Here is a 23,673-nt window from a genome sequence, read left to right as displayed (position 1 = left end):
GGGTGAAATCTTATCCCTAAGATTTCAAGCACACATCATTCATTTGCAGAGCCGGGGATCCATCCGCAGGTCTAGACCTGCAGTTTCAGTGCGTGCTGTAGTTTTAGACGTGCGCCACCTAGCGGCTATGGATGTAAGGCCAGCCAACCGAATCCTTTTAAATCTTTTTTGCTCAAGTGAGGATTTGCACACGAGTTTTGGAAGGGGTGATTTTGACAGTTTGGGGGTGGTGTCAGGGTCACCCCCTCACCCCCTCACATCCCTCCTTCATAAACCCCGGGGATATCGGCCAAACAATCAAAACCCCCCTTTCAAAAATCTAACGCAAACACCTCACTCGAGCAGAAACAGCAGCCGCAGGCAATTCTCATAGCGCGAGGAGAACGGAATTCAAGAGGGGAAAAAAAAACACCTGAGAGGGAGAAAAATGTACCTCGAAAGCAATATTTACACACACAAAATGTTAAAACATGCAGGTTAATTTTTTTCACCTGGTGCACCCCCTTTTGACATAGATGTGACGCCACACACCTGTGAAAATATTTTAGTTTTTTGCAGTCAATCTTCTTATTATTTCATGGTTCTTTAAACATGCAAATAATCATTAGCTTACATTTTTCATTCCTCAAAAAATATTTCCATGTCATCTCTAAATTTAGAAATGAACAGAATCAAACACCAATCACTTTAATAATTCAAATTCTTTAATAAAATGATTTATGTTCCATATAACTTGTCCTGACATGATTTCTATAACAAAATGTAAAAAAAAAACTGTTATGAAATTGTTGTGACATTTATGTTAAATCAAGTTTTTAACTGTAACAGTCATATGCTCATCTTAGAACTAATAATATAGTTGCCCATTTCTAAAAGCAGGAAAAAATGTAACTTGCTGTTTTATATCATCTGCAGCAGATGTGCTGCACCCGATTCTAATTTTAGACATTTTAAGTAGTAATAAATGTATATTTTTAACCTGCCTTTTTAGTTTTGTTCTTCTTTCAATGTTACTCATTTTTATAAGGTAAGTAAAAAAAAAACACTACTTCCCATGACACTACTTGATTTATGAACAAAATAAAAATGTAGGACAACTTTTGATAGTTCATTGTTTTATTGAGTCTTACAGAGCAGGTAAATGTACACAAAGCTACAGGAATAATTAAAGATTTATACAAAAACAGACAATTTATTAAACAAGAATATACATACTTTATTCAAAATATCTTCAATCGTCAGAATGTAGAAAGAAAGTATTTGATCAGAAAAGTGAGAACAGAGAAGGCACAGATATGCAAATCAAATGACAGTCTTATTGCAGTGTGACCTTAAAGCCTCAATCAGGATTTGTGGCAACAATTGTAGCCACACATTCGCAGCAGCGGCCCTGCAGTCGTTCGTTTAGCATTGTTCCCTTATTGCAGTACCAGAATTACCAGCCTGTCGGTTACAGTCATGCCTGTATGAGCACACTGTGAGACAAGCCCTTATTCACAGGATAACAAGTAGATTTATTTACAGTGTCTGGAAAGAACAGTAAAGTAAAACATGTCCTTAACTATAACCTGGTAACATATTTTGAAAGCTTCTGGAACCTTTCAAGGAAGCACTTTTCCTCAAATGTACACTCTTACAATAAAGAAGCCACATACGGTTATTGAGCAATGCCATAGAAGAGCATTTAAATTGGTAAGGAACCATTATATTCACTATTTTTCCTTTTCACAGACTTGCATCCCTCTTTCACAAATAAAACTTTTTTTCTTTGGCATCACTTAAAGAACCCTTAGTAGTACCTTTATTATTTATCGTGAACAGTTAATAACAGTAAATAAATATATATTACATTATAACACAGAAAAAAACATCCTGAATGAAGCAATTTCATAAATCAAGGTTCAGGACAGAAGCTCAAACAATAAATATTAATAATAAATGGTAAAATATCTTCAAGCATGAATAAAAACAGATTCTTGTACATTTGAGATTTGCAGCAGGTCTGGAAGAAGCATCATATGTGTCAGATTGGAAGAGAGATATGATTATTAGTAAAAGACAATTATTAGTCATATCTCTAATGCCACCTATTAGTGTACAATTTTACAGCAATGTGTGACCTTCAATGTAGGTAACTGTATATGAAACCCCAGCCATCATCCAATCATCATTAAGACTCGACCATGGTCCTGGCAGAACTTTCACACTTGAACTTAGTGATTTTCCTGCTTCTAACACACATGATTCAACTAAACTGTTAATTAACAAGCCCTTTCAGAGTTGCAGGAGGTGTGTGCAAGCAGGAAATTCACTAAAATGTCAAGGGGAGGGGCCTCCAGGTCCACGGCTGATTAAAACTAAGGGTGTTTTCACACCTGCACTTTTAGTTCAGTTAAATGTGACTCTGGTTCACTTTTATGCTTATTATGATTCTGTTGAACAGGTTTAAACACAGTAATCAAACTTGAATGTGGAACCAAAACAATCTTACAGACACCTGTGGGAAGGAGGCGGTCCCAAACTGGATCCATTTACACAAGTTTAAATAAGTTTGAAAATAATTAAACAGTTAATTTGGCGTTTTGCAAGTGTAGTTTAAATCCATGTATTGTTGCAGATAATAACTGCAGTTATAAATAAATACCATCTCTGCTATTGATTCTAGTTAAATACACACCAGTCTGGAACAGAGGACCAGAGGATCTTCCTGTATTTACTTTTTTCCAATCAGTAGAGAGATCAGCATTCTCACATGGTTTGATGTGGCTTATTTTGATGAGGGTTTGAAGAAAAACCAAACCAACGCCAAAATGCTCTAAGTTTATACAAACTAGCTACATGATTCAAACCACAGGTGGGAAAACATCCTAAGACTTAAGATATGAGGTAAAAATAGTCAAAACAGCTGAAAACAGGCACTGTCTCGTCAGTAGATATACAGTAGGACACAGCAAAGTATTTTATGACCTTGAAGGCATTTCTGAACTTTTGGAAAAAATCTCAAAAACAAAAAAACTGCAGTTTTATCCCTGTAATATAAAAAAACAGCCCAAACACCTGGAGTGGAAACATAAGCACTTTTTATGCTTACCCCAGTGAATATATTATCTGCGTTCATCTAAATGCAGTGCGTTTTGCATAAGAATAAACAGGTCGTTTTCCTCAAATAAGAATTAAGCATAGTCCCAAATTAATCTTTCCATTTTCAATAAAGAAGTCCCATCCAAAACGTTCTATAATCCAAGACTAGGCTCAATACCTGTCTGAAAAACCAGCCCACAGTGTTAATAACTCAAACACATTATTAAACTATTAATAAGACATAATACCAGCATAAAACTAATCCTAATCCTTCATTTGTCACCCTTCTGTGAATAGAGCTTTCTTACTATCAAGGCAAAAAAGTGCTTAAAGAGTAAAAAAACACTACAGCAGACGCACAACCAGAAAACACAAACCTTTTAAGTAGAGACTTGGCTAGATTAAGATCTTTACGTAGTGGAACAGGTTCAGGCATATCAGTTCACCATAATTTCCCACAGAAATTCAACCAAAAAAAATCTGAAAAGCAAATCTTGATGTGCTTTCAGTTAGGTGAAAGAACGAATGGGAAGCCATAGTATGCAGGTCACTGTATATAATAATAATAATAATAATAATAATAACAACACTATTGATGATTGGACTGTTTGGTTCTTGGGTCACTTATCTATGAACCAATAGAAAATAATTTTTCCCCACTACCAAACACTAGTATCTGCGCCAGTCAAAGCCCACCTCACTACATCACAGGGTCACAGTCCTCACGAAAACGAGTCCTTAGTGTCACTCTAAGCTTTAGTGTTGAGAGCCAACAGGATGCTGGGTTTCTCTTCAATGACTCGCACCAGCAGGTTGTCGATGTAGTCTTCCAGCTCAAGGATCTTGGCGTCTTTCTTCGAGAGCTCAGTTTGCTGCTTCACCACCAGTGTTATCAACTCTCCCTGAGTCAGCTGAGTATACGGGCCGCTTTCTACAGGCTAAGGAAAGAAAAAGGAAAAAAAAAAGGTTATTGGCAAATACTGCCCAAAAGGTTAGGTACCCTTGGCCAAAATTTCAGTTACAGTGGATAGGAAAAGGAACAAATTGAAGTGTTGATCTTGTGACTCTTGTGGTAGTCTATTGTGAATTTTGAGGCATTTTAGTATCATTATCCTGCTGTAAAAGCAATCTCCTTCATATTTAGCTTTTTTTTTTAAACAAGAAGAGTAATGTTTTCTTCTAGAATTAGCTTTAAATGTAACTGAACCCTTCCAACAAATAATGATATACCAACAAATACCCCTTACCCCTAACCCTCTGTTTTGCGTTTACACGCCAAAGGGTAGGAGGGGTGTCCCGATTATTGTTAGGTAAAGGGGTAGGGGGAAGGGATAGGGCTTGTTAGCCCTTCATACAGAGATTTTTCAGAGGCACACTTTAAACGAAGGGGTATGAGAATCAGTGGCAAGATGGCAACACAAAGTGATGCTTAGCACTATTTTACCAGAGTTTAATGTGTAGTTTCAATGTTTTATGGTTGAATTCTTCATAACAAGCATAAAAAAGATCTGTAGTAGTTTGTCTCAGTAGCTAGCTAGCTAACTTTTCTGTTCCACCTTAAATGGTGCAGCGTTAAGGTGGAAAAATAAAATAAAGCCTAATTTAAGCTAATTTCAGCTCCCCATCACAGAGAAATTGAGGAATGGACAGTAATAACTCATTTCTGCACCATCTCCCCCCTTACTGAAGACATACAATAAAGCCCTAAAGTTAACTAGTTAACCAGCAGCAGCTCGGTTACTGAACTTTAGTGCTCCTGATGACGTATCAGGTGGTGGAAGGGTTTCCCAATTCTTAGGGGAAGGATTTTACCCCATCCCCTTCTAACCAAGTTTTAAGGGAAAGGGCTACACTCAAAAAAAGGGGTTGGGGTAAGTGGTAGGGCCAAGGGATGAAATGGGATTGGGCCTTTCTCTAAATAAAGCACAATTTAGACTACATTTTTTTCCAAAAGAAAAAAAATGGTTTAAATATAGTTATTTCCTGTAAGGGCTCACTAAGAATAAAAAAAGGTTTTATGCCACTTAGGCCTGAGAACCAATTAACCTGAAGGAGCCCTAATTACTTCCGGCAGATAAATCATCCAAACTGGCCTGTCACAATAACTACATTCTTGTACAGAACTTCTCATACAGATATTGCTCATTGTATTTACTTGGAAGTGTCCATTAACGTGAAAGAGCCAGTTTGTCAATAGTTGTTTTATTTGTTTTTTATATATTTATGTTCTAATTAATATTCTTAATAATCTAGTACACTGTTATTTAAGCGGGATAAGTAACTGCAATAAGATGACATTGTATTATCAGTTTTTTTTTCAAGAAATGCTCTCAAAATCACAATTATATAATTTATTGCAATCATTTCTGAAAACAGTATATGATGAAAAAAATTGATTAGATTAAGATCTTTACGTAGAACAGTTTCAAACACATCAGTTTACCTTAATTTTCCACAGAAGTTCAACCAAAAAACAAACAAAAAAAAAAATCTGATCTTATGTGATCTAAAATCTAATCTTGATGTGCTTCCTTTCAGGAGAAAGAATGAATGGTATGCCATAGTGTGCAGGTCACTGAATATAAAAATAACATTATTTGATGATTGGATTGTTTGGTTCTTATGGAGTCACTTATCTATAAACCAATAGAAAAGAATTTATCCTCACTACCAAACACTAATGATCGAATGAGCTGTTCTCTCTAAAAAGTTTCTCGGTCTTCAAGACCTTAACTTGACCTTCACAGTTTCTCTTAACAGGTTTCTCTTAATTACCTTACCAGAGTTCCTGATTGTTGAAACAAAGTGAGTCAGAAAATTCATAAATATGCATCAGCCTGGAAGTCTGCATCACCTTGCCTTTCCTAATGATGACTAAACAAGACATAGTTCTAACAAGCTAATTAAGGTCCTTGAGCGCTTGATCAAGGTTAGCAGAGATCTCAAGTCTCTGTGTGTTCCCAAACTTTAAGATTGTGCCCAAAATGTTGAAAAGAAAGTTTCATCTTCTACTCGCTTAATTTATTAATCCTAATTTATAGTAGCAAAAGGTTCGACTGGGATGCCCAAACTGTTTCATGCCACTGTATTTGTTCCATTTTATTGTTTTTGTATAATGACACGCACCTTTGATTTTTCAGCCACTTCTCGGATGGTTGTGGTCTTCAAGTCCTTCACCACAGAAATGCTGCTGGGAGACTGGCTTTCTGTTGAACTCAGTGGTTTCACAGGGTGTGGTCTGAGGAAAAAATGAGAGAAAGTAAGTATAAAAAGGTGTTAACTGATAATAAATAAATTACACTCATCACCAAAAAGGAAGTGTCAGATTGCAATACTATGAGATGGAACAATAGAGCAAGGCAAAGACAGGACTGCCATCAGTGCCAAAATCAACAGCTTGTTGTTATAGGTTACACGTTCAGAAGGCCTGATGTGCAATTTTATACAATGCCAGGTCACCTTTGATCCTCTCTCCTGGCATTTTGACAGCCCAACATTAAGTGGCCAGTAGCAGCATTTTCTGAACACATGCTTTGGTTCCCTATTGCAACAGGACAATGCTCGTCCACATACTGCTGCTGTCTCAGGAGCTTGTGCTAAAGACTCTAAGATGCTAAGCTTTGGCCAGCCACATCCCCAGTGCTATCCCTGACTGAAAATGTGTAGAATGCTAATGAATGCTCTAATGACAATCCACCCCTACTGCAATATCTGCAGGAAAAGCAGGAATAGTCATGCTGCCGAGACATCTGGCATGCTGTGTTATACATGCATTACACATTACTTCTGCAGTATTGCCCATATTTTTTATCATTCCTGGTCACCTTATTTTATTTCTGAATAGCATTAAAATTAGACACTTCCTTCAGGGTGCAACTATGGTTTGATGAGTGTACTAAACTATCAATATTACACTGTAGTTGACACCTTGAAAATAATTATTAAATCTTTCTCAAAAATTAGGTTAGAGACAATGTTTGTGATGCAAAGAATTACACTTCATTATCAAGAACATGTGTGAAGAATGTGTGCGAGTAAGAACAAAATGGTACAAGATGTGTTAGTTCTCCCACTTTAATCAGATTGTCAAAAGACTATTAAGCTCAGCCCAGAGTGTCAAATTCAGCTTTTGATTCCAGACAAACATACCAGGAATACCATTTAATAAAACAAGCTAGTACAGACACAAGTGATATAGGTGAATCTGGTTCAGCAAAACCTCCACCAACATGAAATGCCGTACAAATACGGCATTTTAAAGTATAAAAAATACAAAGTATAATTTAGAGTACCTGCTGACCTTTACTACAATTCAGTGCTTATAAGGTAGTTTCCAGGGCAGATAAAGCCTAATCTTAAACTAAACACTGGCTATATTCCATTAACTGTAAGACTAGGCTTTATGAAGGTCCCAGAAACCATCTTCTTTAGTCAAAACAGAAGATTCCTCTAGTTCTTGCAGAGCAAATAGCCATAAATCACCAGTGATTCCCTGTAATTTGATTAACAATCACAAACCCAAAAGAAAAAGAAAAAAAAGAAGAATCCTACTGATTTCACAAAGAACAGAAAGCTCGGCACCTCAGAATTTAGAGTCAGTGAAGGTCCCAGGGTTAGTAGTAGGTAGTAGCTTCTTAAAGAAAGAATGCCATCACGAAAACTGGGGTTTTCTCACCTGCGAGAGCTTAAAGCCCCACTTCCACCACTCTCAGAGGGTGAGACCCAGGCACAAAGCGCGCTCTTGCCCCCAGACCCTGGCTCTGGTGTTGCTGATGAGGACAATGCTTGAGAAGGGGATGTAAAAGGATCCATTCCCCAAAGGTCTGCTTTGGAGGTGGCTATTGTTGTTTTCCCATAGTGTGGCTCAGCAACACTAGTTACAGTTAGTTCAACATCTTCTGCGTCTTGTGCAAACTGAGGGACTGGATTGTCCAGAGCAGGTTTCTGTGATACAGTTTTCTCAGAATTAACTGGTGGTCGAGGCGCTTGCCTTTTCTTTAGGGAGTATCCTTTCTGAATCAGGAGGCTTGAGTTGCTTGATCCATCTGAACCAGTTTTGTCTGTCTTTGATGCAACGGATCCAGATTGTGAATGGCTGAGGTCTTTAGATGAATCAGAGGCAAAGAATGGATTAGCTTGGTCTTTAGGTGCAACTGATTCAGAGAAGGGATCATTTGCGTCTTTAGATGAACCCGATCCAAAGAATGCATTATCTTGGTCTTTAGATGAAACAGATCCAGAGAAGGGATCCTTTGCATCTTTAGATGGATCTGATCCAAAGAATGCATTACCTTGATCTTTAGATGCGGCGGCGAATGGATCAGTTTTGTTTTTAGACGCAGTGGATCCAAACACATTGTCAAAGTCTTCTGCTGTTAATCCCAGGTCATTAGATTTTTTAACATTCTTTGGCCCACCGGTGAAGAGGTCATCCATATCCATATTTTGCTGTGGTAAGGCCCAAGGATCTTGAGGAATTAGCTTATCATTCGGGAAAGGGTCAGAGTCAAGCAGTACCTTCTCTGTATCTTTGGACACATCTGCAACTGAATGCTCTTTTGGCATTTCAACAGTTTTGCCAGTATCAGGTACATCTGACGCATGAACAATCGCCTCTGCTCTTTCTTCTGAACCTGTACTTTCCCACAAGCTTTTACCAGCCATGGAATTTCTTTTCCTTGTCTCCTGGGAATGTTCTGAGCTTGATAAGCTTAGAGCAGTAGGCTGCTCTGGTTGAACCTGTCTGACTGGTTCTTTGCTTGGTGCTCTTTGTCTGGGTTTAGCTGAAGGCAACTCTACATTGTCATCAAAAGTGATAGGAATATCTGGCGAATTTGATCTTTTCCCAGCCCTGACAACAGGTGTTGGTTTTTCTTTTGTCTCTGAGGTTCGGACAACACTGTCAAGAGCAGAGTCCACGGTTGTCTTTTTATTTACTTGAGATTCTCTCAGACTTTGGACCCTTTGTCCGGAGTCGCTGTCCAAAACCTTGGCAGCAAAATGGCTAGACTTGTCCACAGTAGTGTACACAGGTTCTGGTCTGGAGTCACTCTCCAAAGCTTTGGCAACGAAACGACTAGACTTGTCCACAGTAGTGTACACAGGTTCTGGTCTGGAGTCACTCTCCAAAGCTTTGGCAACAAAACGGCTAGACTTGTCCACAGTAGAGTACGCAGGTTCGGATTTGGACTTGCTCTCCAAAACTTTGGCAGCAAAACGATTAGTCTTGTCCACGGTAGCATACACAGGTTCGGGTCTGGAGTCGCTGTCCAAAGCTTTGGCAGCAAAACGATTGGTCTTGTTCACAGTAGCATACGCTGGTTCAGGTCTGGAGTTGCCTTCCAAAGCTTTGGCAGCAAAACGATTGGTCTTGTCCACAGGAGTGTACATAGATTCTGGTCTGGAGTTGCTTTCCAAAGCTTTGGCAGACAAACGGCGAGACTTGTCCACACTAGTGTACAAAGGTTCAGGTCTGGATTCGCTATCCAAAACTCTGGCAGCAGAACGGCTCGATCTGTCCACAGTGGCATACACAGGTTCGGGTTTGGTGGTGTGAACTTGCTCAGAATTAACCTCAAGAACTTGTTTTGATGGTTTGGGTTGAACCTGTTTGGGTGGGATTAGAGCCTGTTTGGGCTCCACTTTCACTGTGGGGGCTGAAGATTTCTCCAGGTGATTCTTACGATGCTGGCTTAAGCTTGATAAAGAGTCTTCTTTAACACCTGGTGATTTATTGGCCACCGGTTCACTAGGACCATCTACGCTCATTTCTTCTCCAATATGCGGAAGACGGGAATCCATCTTCCTCTGGTTGACCTCTGCTATGATGTGTTCCCAACGAGTGCTAGTCATTACCCCGTGTCTCTTCTTGGGAAAGAGAACTTCATAGTCAGGGAGAGGAATAGAGGGTCTTTGACCAGCGGAGTTTGTGGAAGCTGACCCATTCTGTGATGAATCTCCGTGGTAGCTGGGTGGTTGAGGGGCTCTTTGCTTTTTTCCTGACATGTTAGCGGAATATTCAGCACTTGAAAGATTTTCCATGCTGCCACGTGGGGAGTCTGTAAAAGTTCTCTGGGGTTTAGGAGGTGCCACAGAAGAGTGATAGTCAGAAAACGACATATCACCAGACTCAAAAGGATTGCTAAAGTCTGATTGTTTGGGGGAAAGAATAGAAGCTGGGGAAGTGGTTTGGATGTCTGAGGTGACAGGGGAAGCAAGAGGATTGATATTATCTGTATCAGGCTTTGGACTGAGAACCAATCTGCCAAAGAGCAAGAACACAAAATACAATTTTGTGAGACCTCATCCTCAGTAACCTTTACTGACTGTCCTAGCTTTAAACTGTTTTTAAACTATTAACCAAAACCGGAATGCATTCAACAGTCTAATATTCCTACAATGATTAAACAATTACATACAAGTGTGGTCATCATTTCAGGAGTATTCTTTAGCTGGAGCAGTCTCAGAACTCTATACTAACAGTGCATTTTAAAAATTATAATCTCAACCGTACATATTTACCCTAAACACATGCAATTTTTTAAATATAAAAAAGATCAATAAAAATAGAATGCAATGGTCTGCAAATGTCACAGATCTCATAATTTGCAACTAATATGGCAGGTAAAATAAGAGCATCTATGAGAGGCAGAGTCTCTCAGAAGCAAAAATAGGCAAGTTTTGCCAAAATTTGTTTAAAAATTGTGGAAATATCAGAAAATGTTTTCTAAATAGTATCAAAAGAATCAGAGAATTTGTGGAAATTCCTGCTTGAAAAGGACAAGACCAATGGTCATACTCTATGTGGTACTGCACTAAAAACAGGCCTGATTCTGTACTGGAAATCGCTGCATGGGCTCAGGAGCACTTTCAGAAATCACTGTCTGTGAAGACAGTTTGCTGTGCAATCTACAAAAGCAAGTAAAAAAAAATAAACTCTAGCATGTAAAGAAGAAGCCACGTGTCACCATGGTCCTAAAATAGTGCTGTCTTTTCTGGGCCAAAGAGAAAAAACTAATTTGAAATGTATAAAATGGGTTAATATAATCACAGAACAGTGTTCGGTTTTGCCTCAGTCCACTTTAAATGAGTTCCTTCAGAAATGTGTTCTATGTTCTATCGTCTATGACATTTCCAAAACAATGTTGTTGTTTTTTTTTATTTCTGTTTTACACAGCATCCCAACTTTTTCTTCAATAGTGATAAGAATTCAGCAAGATTTTGCTATATTTCACAAGGAATAACTGGCATCCATAGCAAGGACCAAGCGATACGAAAAAGTGGAAATGGAATAAAAATCAGAGTACATGCCATTTATATTACATTATATAAAATTTTGTGTACCAATACATAAATACGGCTAATTGATTAGACTTAACTGATTAATTTGTTTTGTTTGGGCAATAAGATTTGTTTATATAAAGCTCCACATAGTTATCGGTGTTAGCAGACATGATGAAGTGCTGATAATAAGAATATTGCATCCAAAAAATGTGACCCTAACTAGAGTCGCAACCAAAGATACTGGTGTTCTGCATATTTAAAGTTTTTAAACCTTTTTGCATTTATATGATCTGTGAGCTAACTAAAAAAAAGCTAGACACAAATCACAATATTAACTTGACTACAATATACCTAAAATTCTATTATAAATCTAGAAAAAAAGTTAAATTATATAATTTTCACACTGAGCAAAAAAAAAAAAAACACCAAACATATACTTAACTTTAAAACTAAAACAATACTCAATTAAAAGCCAAATCCACACTTTAAAATAATCTTTGACCTTTATCACTGTAATTGCTACATTTTTCCTAAAGACAGCATGTTACTCACCACTGGTAGGCGATTCATTTTCTCAAAATAGAGGTAAATGTCTCAAAAATAGGCAACAAAAAGTACAACTTCAGACACACTCATACACACAACGCGAGTGAGTCACAGTCTCTGAGCACACAAGTCCATATCACCCATCTACAACCTGTTTATCTCCATACCTATGCACCTCAGCTGACACACCAGACCACATTCCTGTACTGCTGACCAATCAGAGAACCTCTGCATAACTGGTCCTGTAGGCTATTCTTAAAAGTCAGAAGGAAAAGGAGAAAAAAATGCCATTCCTGTATGTTGTATGGCTAGGTTTGAGAGGAATTAGCTAGCAAGATTTACCTGCTCCAAGGTTTAAACCAATGAATGTAATAATAAAAAAAGGCGGATGCAATGCCTCTCAGAACTAAAACCACCACAAGTCTACCACCTCTGCTGGCTGGTTTCAGTATGACGTGTAGTTCCACCAATTACTATAGGTTTAAATTTTTCTGCAGTGTCTAACAGGGTTCATTAACAATTAATAAAATCAAATTTAAAAACCTTTTTTCTGCTTAGGGTTGTGCCCTCCTGTGTCATACACAAATATACTGTGCCACAATAATTTAATGATTAAAATAATAAATAAATAAAGAGTTAGAGTTAATGCTTTAGTCAATGCTTGAGTTCATTTTTTTTTTTAATTATTTTGGTTGCCAAATAGTCAGTACATCCCTATTTTTGAGTGTTCACGAGGCAAGAACCAAATCAAAGCAGGAAAAAAATATAAGAAAAGAACATCTGACACCATCTACTGTGTAGTGCTGGGTGGTATGGACAAAAATGCATATCACAATATTTTTCAAGATTCTGTCGGTATTTCGCAGTACATCATGGTATTGTTATTAATATTATTAAAAAGTAAAAATGGGCTTTTATATAGGTTTGTGACTTACTGTATTGTTAGGAGTACATATAATATAAAACACTAAGGTATTAAATTAAGGCTTTGACTAGTATTGGGTTTATTTTGTCTCACAAAATTACACAATAAATAAAGAAAAAGAAAAGCAACTAAGGAATGTAAACAATAGACCATAAAAAGAGATACACCAACAACTTTAACACAGCTTCCTTTTTAAATAGTTCCATAAACACTATAAATGGACTTAAAATACTTCAAATGTAAGTATTCAAAAGACATATTTTTTAAAGCTCTATTGCACAAGCAAGACAAATTTAATATCCTTTTACAATATGTTATTATTGAAGCTATTAGAGGCATTACATTATTAAAACCAGCCACAGTTCTTTCCTTTCTCCAGTTAACAAATACATTCAGTTCAGTGTGCATTAAAATTATCCTTCAAGCTACAGTATTAATATATTTAAAAGGGCTATAGTTACTTTTTATTTTAGTCGGATAAACACTTATACAATGAGGAACAGCAGCAGGAACTCTGTTGCAGTGCTGTTCTGATTTCTCTCCAGGCTGGGCGGCCCTAGACGAGCATTTGACTGGACAGGGCTGAGCTTAAACTGCGTTAGCTTGTTATGCTAACAGGTATCCGCTTCTTCTTTGGTGGTGCTGTTCTACAAGACACTCAGCACCTCTAGTGGTATGGCGGTATGTGAAACTATAATGTGTAACTATAATACTGAAATACAAGTAGGTAATTTGTTTCTACCCTCTTTAATATAAAAGCTGCATGTAATTTAAAAGGGGGCTGCTTACTATTCCTTAAAAAAAAATTAATGTTTCAGATTAAATTTAAAGGGAACAATAGTTATGCCTCATTTTAAATGGTGCTGTCGGTTTACAAATTTAAAAAAAATATAAGAACTTCGTAAATCGTAATCATAATTGACAATTGCTCATATATTTGACGAATATTGAGATTTTTTTTTTACAATATCACCCAGCTCTTTAAAAAGTGTAAGTAGTTAGCTGAATTGGTAATATTTGGGTGAAATAAGCCTTTAAATATGTAAGTAGTTAGCTAAAGTGGCGATATGATATATTAAGGAGTAGTAAGTTATTCATTTCGCTAGGTGGCAGTGTCGCGAAAACATCGGGTCCTAGAACTGCGGTCCTAAAACTGCAGTCTCCGGTTCTGCAGATATGTACTATTGTCCGGTATACCGTATGAATCTTTATACCACCCAGCACTAATCTACTGGTACAAATTAGGCAGATCAAGTGAAAACTAGAAGAACGTCACAGCAGGAAAAGGAAACAATATTCATCATTATGTTATAGCTTACATAACTTAGATCAGTGCAAACTAGTATTACTGCCTCAACCTATTTTTGCAGAAACCCACTGAGATGATTACTGCCTTATTACTGACCACAAAGACCCATTGACATCTTTGAACCATTCAGAATAATTATGGTTTAATATAAGTGTCTTTATTGTTATCATACTTCTACACTTGTACAGTACCACAGTTTTTCTATTCACATATTCTATTCACATATTAGAAAGCCAGGGTCAGAACAGCCATGCTGCGATGCCCCTGAAGCATGGAGGATTAAGACAGATAAGACTGTGGCAGCTGAGCAAACCCGGCTAGCGAACCCACAACCATGTGATCAATAATTCAGAGCTCTAACCACCAAGCAACAGCCCCTGAATAACAGAGAGATCACCAGGTAAAGACAGGATGAACAAAATAAGCATTATTACATCTTTTCTATCAAAATCTAAAAAAAAAAAAAATAATAATAATAAAAAAATAAAATACCGGTAAACAAAAAAATAAAAAAAGGAGCTTCACTCAAAGACTGGGTTAATTCAAAGCCAGGCAGACAGAGGTTAGAGGAATGAAATTACAGCTGACTTTTCACACAAGCTCTCTTATCTAGCTACTAATTGCATTAGCTGATGGCTCAACTTACCACTTCACTACGTAGCCTTGGCTCCAGGTAGAGCCAACAGTTACACAATATAAGAAACTGAGACCTGAAACTGAGACTCTTCGTCTTCGAGAATCACAAAACTGGCCATGACTTGTGTGCTGTTACAACCCCTGGCAAAAAGTATGGAATCACCAGTCTTGGATGAGCACTCCTTCAGACATTTCATTCTGTAAAACAAACTCTGATCAAAAACATGATACAATAATAAGGTCATTCCAAAGTGCAACTTGTTGGCTTTCAGGAACACTCAAAGAAATGAAGAAAAAACATTGTGGAAGTCAGTGAATGTTACTTTTATTGACCAACCACAGGGAAAAAAATATGGAATCACTCAATTCTGAGGAAAAAAGTATGGAATCACTCAAATTGAAGGTAGAAAATAAGGACACACCCAGTCAATTTCCTTTCCCTAAATGGACACCTGCCTCAGATTAGATCTGCTCGTTAGTCTGCAGTTAAAAACACCTGCAGTCATGACACCTTGGAGGGCTGCTGGACGAATTAGAGTGGCAAGAACCATGGCTCCAACAAGAGAAATGTCTCTTGAAACAAAAGAGAGGATTGTGAAACTTCTTGAAGAAGGTAACTCTTCACGCATGGTTGCTAAAGATGTGGGCTGTTCACAGTCAGCTGTATCCAAGATATGGACCAAATACAAACAGCATGGAATGGTTGTTAAAGCCAAGCGTACTGGTAGACCGAGAAAGACATCAAAGCGTCAAGACAAGCAACTTAAGGCCATTTGTCTTGAAAACCGAAAAAGTACAACTAAACAGATGAAGCATAAATGGGAAGAAGCTGGAGCCAATGTATGTGACCGAACCGTAAGAAATCGCCTAAAGGAAATGGGATTTCAATACAGGAAAGCTAAAAGAAAACCATCATTGACACCTAAACATAAAAGAACAAGACTGCAGTGGGCTAAGGAGAGGCAATCATGGACTGTGGATGACTGGATGAAAGTTATCTTCAGTGATGAGTCAAGAATCTGCATTGGACAAGGTGATGATGCTGGAACTTTTGTTTGGTGCCGTTCCAGTGAGATTTATGAAGAGGCCTGCCTGAAGAAAACAACCAAATTTCCACAGTCCTTGATGATATGGGGCTGCATGTCAGGCAAAGGCATTGGGGAGATGACTGTGGTTAATTCTTCTATCAATGCACATGTTTACATTGACATTTTGGACAGTTTTCTCATCCCTTCAATTGAACAGATGTTTGGAGATAATGAAATAATTTTCCAAGATGACAATGCATCATGCCATAGGGCAAAAACAGTGAAGGCATTCCTTGGAGAAAGACACATTCAGTCGATGTCATGGCCTGCAAATAGTCCAGATCTCAACCCAATTGAAAACCTGTGGTGGAAATGGAAAAAAATGGTCCACAAGAAGGCTCCGACCTGCAAAGCTGATCTGGCAACTGCTATCAAAGAGAGTTGGCACCAAATTGATGCAGAATACTGTTTGTCACTCATCAAGTCCATGCCTCAGAGACTGAAAGCCGTTATAAAAGCCAAAGGTGGTGCAACTAAATACTAGTGATGTATTTTGAATCATCTTTTGTTTATCTGTTTTTCATGATTCCATACTTTTTTCCTCAGAATTGAGTGATTCCATATTTTTTTCCCTGTGGTTGGTCAATAAAAGTAACATTCACTGACTTCCACAATGTTTTTTCTTCATTTCTTTGAGTGTTCCTGAAAGCCAACAAGTTGCACTTTGGAATGACCTTATTATTGTATCATGTTTTTGATCAGAGTTTGTTTTACAGAATGAAATGTCTGAAGGAGTGCTCATCCAAGACTGGTGATTCCATACTTTTTGCCAGGGGTTGTATTAGGGGATGCATGATAATGTCTGCTCATTCTTTGTTTCTTCAGAACTCAAGTGTACAAAACCTAGTTTATCCTGCTTTTTTTGGAATAGCTCTACTTTTGCTCTACTCTTTTAATCATGATTTTACCCTATACAAATAAATGTTACATCTCTGCATAATGCAAATTCAAGTTACAGCATCAGTCAAATGTTTGGTCACACCTTCTTATTCAATGTTTTTCTTTATTTCTTAAATATCACTCTACAGTGTAGGGAATAAATGTAATAAAGTGGCAGTCTGTATTATTTTGTTTCTAAACTGAAAGCAGAAGCATTTCTGAGTGGAAAAAGGACAACATATTGTGTTTAATGGTACCAGTGTGCTGGAACGACCATCCCTGCTAAGTCTAATATATTCATTCTAAAAACTGGGGTGCCAAACTTTTCAAGGGAGTTCTTCTGGCCACGCCACGCGTCTTTATGTACTTACGTCACATGTACAGCCTTTAAAAGAGGATCCGCTCAGTTTTACTGAATGCGAGTGGCTGGTGGAGCAATCGAGACTTCAGAAGGGGAAACTCAGACCTCAGTAGTTCATTCAACAAAAAAAAAAGTGTTTGTCCTTCACAATTCCTGCCCTAAACATAATTGAGATGGTAATTTGGGATGAGCTGGAGCTTTACAGTGTGAAGGACAAGCAGAAACTATTGTTCAGCACCTTCAGGAACTCCTTTAAGACGCTGAGAAACTATTCCAAATGACTTTACCTCATGAAGCCACTCAGAAAAGACCAAATACTGTGCAAATCTGGCATCAAAGCAAATCTGTCATGTGCCTACATAGAAGAATCTAAAGTATAAAACATATTCTGGATTATTTAACACGTTGTTTTGTTTACAAAATTGTTCATGTGTTCCTGTATAACTTTAATGGTTTCAATATTAAAATACAAATGTAAAAAATCATAGAAAGAAAGAAAACACATTGAATGAGATGAGGTCTGTCTAAACCTTTGACTGGTACTGTACATTAGGCCAAAAAAGATAACTGATCATGGATTAACTGAATCAAACATCACATTTGTTCCCATATTCTTTTTATGAGGATGATTAGATGTGCTGATATGCAATTATCAGTTGAAATAATAATTAAAAAAAAAAAAGTGTTACCTATTACTTTCGACCTAAAGCAAAAGTGCGTCACGTGCTGTCAGAAGCAACACGGCCTTCAACTGATTCAGCTGATGCTGATGGCCATTCAAACGCTGTAATAAAACATTCAAGAACATAGAGAACATACCTTGGCTTGACTGCAGAAACCTTGGCTGTGCGACCAGGAAAGACGTTTGCAGGTGGCGTTGGGGTGAAGGTGCTTCTCACTTCCTTTTGGGAGGCTGCTGGGCTCTGCTCTAAGAAAGGATTTGTGGTGTCTGGGCTGAGTGGAATTTCCTCAAAGGGGTTTAGAGAGGCAGGTTCTTCCAAATGTTTGGGATTCTCCACAGCTGGAGGGCTGGGTTCCTCTTTTTTCTTCCCCAGGCCGAAAAGAGTAGTCAGCCTTTCAGCTACTCTGGACTCCTCCTGACGCTTCTGCTCCTCTGCTTTCTTTGCCTCTTCTTCACGCTTCTTTCTCTGACGCTCTTCTGCCTCCTGTCGCTCCCTCTCTTCTTGCTTCAATCTTCTCTTTTGTTCTTCTTCCTCTTGTTTTCTCAATTTTTCCTCTCGCTCCTGTTGCCTCTTTCTCTCCTGCTCCTCCTGCCTCTCCAGAACCTCCTGCAGGCGTCCTTCTTTCTTGTGCTTCTTCTCTTCATCCTCTTGAGGGTGCTGTTGAATGGGTAAGGGTTTCTCTACTGGTTCAGGCTTGTAGGTAGGGATACTGAGGCCTTTGAATGAGTCAGCTGAGACATCAGATGCGTTTCGCTCGTGGTATTTACGTAAATCTTCTACAGAGCCCTTTGCAGAGCTGCTCAGACTGAGGGAAGACCCAGAAGTCGGCTTGGGCTCTTGATCCTCGGCGTACACGTGGCTGCCGTTGATACACAGGCTCTGCTCTGGGATGTTCTGTTTGGAGCGGTTCAGTAGCGAGAAAGGACCCAGGGATACTTTGCTGTCGTTGCTGCCGGTTCGCTTGTGGCCCAGAAATTTGAATTTGTTCTTTACTGTGAGCAAAAAAGAGAGAGAGAGTTTTTAGAACATTTAATAATTTTATAGGGGTCATACAAATAATGCAAATAATACAAGAATAATTTTGTTTTGGGGGGGGGGGGGGTTTACCTTAAAATATTACATTGAGCATGAAGTATATATTAAGTGCTTAATGAGTTTTATACATTTCTGATGTGCAGATATTACAATCAATGTAAAACTAAATCTGGATTCTTATTTGAATATTTTTTTCGGGGGACAAAGTGCCTAAAAGCCACAGTTACATGGTAAATTACCCTCATATAGGTTGTAATGGTAAAGTAGCAGCATTTAAGGTGGAATGGTAAAGTAGCAGCAGTTAAGGTGGAATGATAAATTAGCCGCATTTAAGGTGGAACGTTAACGTAGAAGCATTTAAAATGAAATGGTAAAGTAGCAGCATTTAAGATGGAATGGTAAAAGTAGAAGCATTTAAGGTGTAATGATAAATTAGCCGCATTTAAGGTGGAACGTTAACGCAGAAGCATTTAAAATGAAATGGTAAAGTAGCAGCATTTAAGGCGGAATGGTAAAAGTAGAAGCATTTAAAATGAAACGATAAAGTAGAAGCATTTAAAATGAAATGGTAAAGTAGCAGCATTTAAGGTGGAATGGTAATTTAGTGGCATTTTAGGTGGAATGGCAAATTAGCAGCATTTAAGATGGAATGGTAAATTAGCCGCATATAAGATGTAATGGCAAAGTAGCAGCATTTAAGGTGGAATGTTAAAGTAGAAGCATTTAAAATAAAATGGTAAATTAGCAGCATTTAAGGTGGAATGGTAAAAGTAGAAGCATTTAAAATGAAATGGTAAATTAGCAGCATTTAAGGTGGAATGGTAAATTAGCCGCATTTAAGATAAAAGGTGGAATGGTAAAGTGATGGTAAATGGTAAAGTGACAAATAAGTGAGGCAGGAAGACAAGAAGTAACACTGATTGTTATGGTGTGTTTGTGAATTTTTCCAGGCATGAGTACTGTCCACTTATTGTAATATTTAATATTATGAGTAAGAAGGGTGTTTTGGGGGGGCGCCAATCCCCCGTAATTTGCACCCAGGTCACACACAGTGGGTCGAAATTTATTTTGCTATGTTAACGACAACTAAACTCTTCTATATCCTAGTATCTGGCGTAAGGGTAGATGATATGGCCAAAATTCATATCACAATATATTTTTTTATATCAATATATTGCTCTGTGTTCTGGCCTTTCTGCTCACTTGAATTGAGCCAACTGAAGGCAGCACCCTGTAATGAGCATTAGTCAGTAACGATTTTAATTATTTAATGTACATTTATTCACCTGAAAATGATAAGAATTTATAGGAGACAGACATATTTTTTAGGAGATTCTAGGCTACTCAAATGTCTTATTTGTAATGCAAATATTATTAGAATTTAGATCATATTTTGATATTTAAAAAAAAAAAAAAATTATTTGTTAGTATTTATAATTTAATTTATGCTATCTGCCCTGAGGTTTCCTGACCCTTATTATTAAGCATAAAATAATATGAAGTAATATAATGTAATGTAATTTTTGGATTGTTTGATATGATGTGCAACATTTCTGTGTGTTATTCTGATCCTCAGTAATGAAGCTGAGAACTCAAGCATGTTGCTGCCAGTTCAATACATTCCTTGTATGGGTTCTTAAGTGAATGGGAAACGTAAATCGGAAAATGTGCTTCAAAACCATTTCACTGTTATTGAAACGTTCCATCATGCTAAATAATAAAATCATTTTATTGTCCAGTCCTAATCAAATGTCTACACTGTGTTTGTACTTACCTTCAGGGGACTCTACATTGAGGCCTGAGGACCGGCTGCTGCTAAGTGGGCTATTCTTCTCAGGCAGTGTGCCAAGTGTAGACATGGACTGGGACACACCCCTGTGAAGATTAGACTTTGGTGCAAACAGAGACTTCAACTTTGACGACTTCTTGCTCTTTGGAGAGTCAACATTAGCTTCACCCTCCCCTTCGCTGTCCGTTAGCACTTGGCTAACTGTAGAAGGCACGATGGCAGAGGCCGAGTCGGACAGTCCTTCCTTCTTCTTGCCGCGAACCTTGTCTTTGAGCTTGGAGATGCGAGACCGAGGCTTGTCTTGCATGGAGAGGTCGAACATGCTGGCCGTCATGTTGTTCCTCATGAACTGGATATCCAAGAGAACCTCGCCTCTCTCTTTATCAGCTTTTCCATTCTTATCCACCAGCTTGTACCAACTGAAAACAGACAGAACATGTTTTGTGTTAAAGCAGAAATTCCTCCAGTAGCAAATATTCTTTATAATGGTATTAATGTCATGGCTAGGGGTTGCAAATAATTACTATTTTACTATTCAACTAATCTGCTTAGGTTAGGTTAGTCGATTAGTTGTAATTATTTTTCGTCATGCCCTCCATTTGTACCTCCTACTGGTGAGGACGGCTAAACATTGAGGCCCAAAGACCAATTTTGCAGTTCTTTTGATGTACCTATATTAAACTAAAAATTACAAAGTTTATTATAGGAAACATTTTCACAGGCTGGATGTTATTTTCAGGAGATTCTGGGTCAGTGTAATGTTTTTAAAAATATATATTTTTTTCTGACTGTTTGAGGCTAAATTTGTAGTGCAGTGTACAAGAAATACGTTTTCACCCATTTTTCCAAATTTTAGTTCTCTCATCTCTGCACCTCACAATTTGTTTTTCAGGAAAAGTGAAACTATTATTCTTTTCTTTTATTTTCTGATTTTTCTATTTTTGCATTTTGCAAGGATATAGCATCAGATTTGTATTACAGGATACAAAAAAATATATATAATTTAAAAATTGGATGAAAACCCATTTCTTCTAAACTCTACTAAATAGAACACTTTCTATTTTCGAATTTAGCTTGATACAGTTAGAAAATTAAACGTTATGCTGACCATTCTGGAGCACTAGGGTTAGGTTAGGGTTTATTTTTTTTCTTACTTATTTCCAAGGAGATATGTCCCTGAAATTATCGTTGGTCTACAAAAATAACTTTTTTTTTTTTATTATTGAAGTCTGTAGTCACTATAACATAATTTTAATGGAGTGGACAGAGTACAGTATCTCCCTACACTTAGCCAGCTAATGTTAGTGATGTTAATGAAGTAGTGAAGCCTATTTAAACTCACCTCAGCAGCTCTCTGCAGTAATTTAACTCTCTAAGGGTAATATAGAAATCAGTGTTTGAACTGTACAGAACTAGTGAAGACAGACTGTAGAGTATTGTGGAGTAAAATGTGTTTTTGCTTAGTAGACACAGCGCTATTATTACACTGTATGCGCTGCTTTTTCTCCCGCTCTCTCATGCACTGCAAGTCCCACTCACACTGAATCCTCATTGACCAACTCAGCATGAGAAGAGGCCAATCAGGATGCTCAGGATTTCTCGCACCCTTTTTTTTTTTCTCCTGCATGCTCTCTGTGTCTCTTACTCCATCACACATTAAGGACACATCAACACTGAAACCCTGGTCCTGGCACAAGCATCCCTGCAATGTCTAATATACTTGTTCTCAAAACAAGGAATATTAGGTCTGGATGGTTTGTATTTTAGGTTTTGTATTACAGTATTTCAAAAATGAACTAAACAAGCAAAACAATATACTCAAAAACATTTTTTTTTACATAGTAATTTACTTTAATCTTGTAATTCCCTCAATCCCAAGGACTGTCGATTTAAGATCAAATCTTCACTGTGGCCTTCATTAAAACATACATATATACACCGGCATTTGGGTCAAAAACATTAGTTTATGTAAAAATAACTCTTGCTCGATGCCCCCAATGGGTAAATTAAATATAAACATTCAAGAAGAAGCGAAGAAGAAGAAGAAGGCTTTTGTGATTCTCCTGGAAACATCTGCTCGTTCTAGCTAATCACAGGTCATAAGAGACAGCTGGCCAACAATAAAAACAGACAATTATGTCTTTGTGCTGCCTCTGTGCTTCACTCCTCTGTATGGGGATCAGCCTGCATTCTGCACAACGGACAGATAGGAGTGTTCTGGAGAGTCCTCCTGATAAGTAGAATAACATGCCATCATCCACCCACACTGTTGACATAACACACTTTCTTCAACACAGAGATAATAGAGAAGTGTCAACAGAGCTGGGACGCCACACAGCAGCTCCCACATGCAGGAAAAATTAAGTGTGGTGTGGAACCGGAGGGGGGACTGATGAAACATTCCAAGGAATGGCCTTGACCAGGCAGCAAAAGCACCAAAAAAAAAAAACTTAAGAAGTAAGAGTACATTGTGTTCACACAATGCTTCATTATTTAAATAAATAAATAAATATTGTAGTTCCTAAAATTATGTGGCCCAAAATTAAGCATAATTTTTAACAGTAAGGAAATTCAATTTAGAACAATGAAAACATCAAAACATTTGCCTGCATATGAACTGCAAGAAAAGCTCCACTAATCTGAAGACTACTGTTACTGAGATACTGAGGCAAAGACCATCATCTATATACAGTAGTTATGATACATAGAGAGAGACCCTTGTCTGAACAGTCAGGCTACAGTACAAGAAAAAAAAGAAACAGAAAAAAGCTGTACAGGTAATTAGCAGAGGTAGCTAGCTAGCTAAATTAGCTACAACACTGTTCCTTTAAAGAAAGAGTGTCCACCTTTCTCTGCGTACATTTTGTTCTCTTGTGACTAAATTAGCACTGCCTGAGGTAAACCCATGCTTAGACGGGCACTGCTAATGTTAATTTATAACTAAAACTGCACTGCTATTATTAGAATAGCAGTGCTGAGGTAAATGTGTTGCACATTGTTAGTCTATCTATGTTTGCTGGGATAACAAAAATGTTACATGTTCAATAAATTTTAAATG

The 23,673-nt window shown here is 37.8% G+C and overlaps 1 protein-coding gene across 1 annotated transcript in view; it reads right to left on the bottom strand.

Annotated features, from left to right (window-relative positions):
• Positions 1-1,098: 1,098 nt before the first annotated feature.
• Positions 1,099-23,673, bottom strand: part of rab11fip1a (RAB11 family interacting protein 1 (class I) a) — a 40,121-nt gene continuing 17,546 nt past the window's right edge. The window contains exons 2-6 of the mRNA XM_049485743.1: positions 20,601-21,034; positions 17,928-18,783; positions 7,757-10,342; positions 6,208-6,319; positions 1,099-4,019 (exon numbers count right to left, since the gene is read on the bottom strand). Coding sequence (XP_049341700.1) covers positions 3,831-4,019; positions 6,208-6,319; positions 7,757-10,342; positions 17,928-18,783; positions 20,601-21,034 — 4,177 coding nt within the window. The 3' untranslated portion in view covers positions 1,099-3,830. The remainder of the gene's footprint in view (positions 4,020-6,207; positions 6,320-7,756; positions 10,343-17,927; positions 18,784-20,600; positions 21,035-23,673) is intronic.

This window comes from Astyanax mexicanus, chromosome 12 (genome assembly GCF_023375975.1).
Source record: "Astyanax mexicanus isolate ESR-SI-001 chromosome 12, AstMex3_surface, whole genome shotgun sequence".
Taxonomy (NCBI): domain Eukaryota; kingdom Metazoa; phylum Chordata; class Actinopteri; order Characiformes; family Acestrorhamphidae; genus Astyanax; species Astyanax mexicanus.
This window is presented reverse-complemented; position numbering and strand designations above follow the sequence as displayed.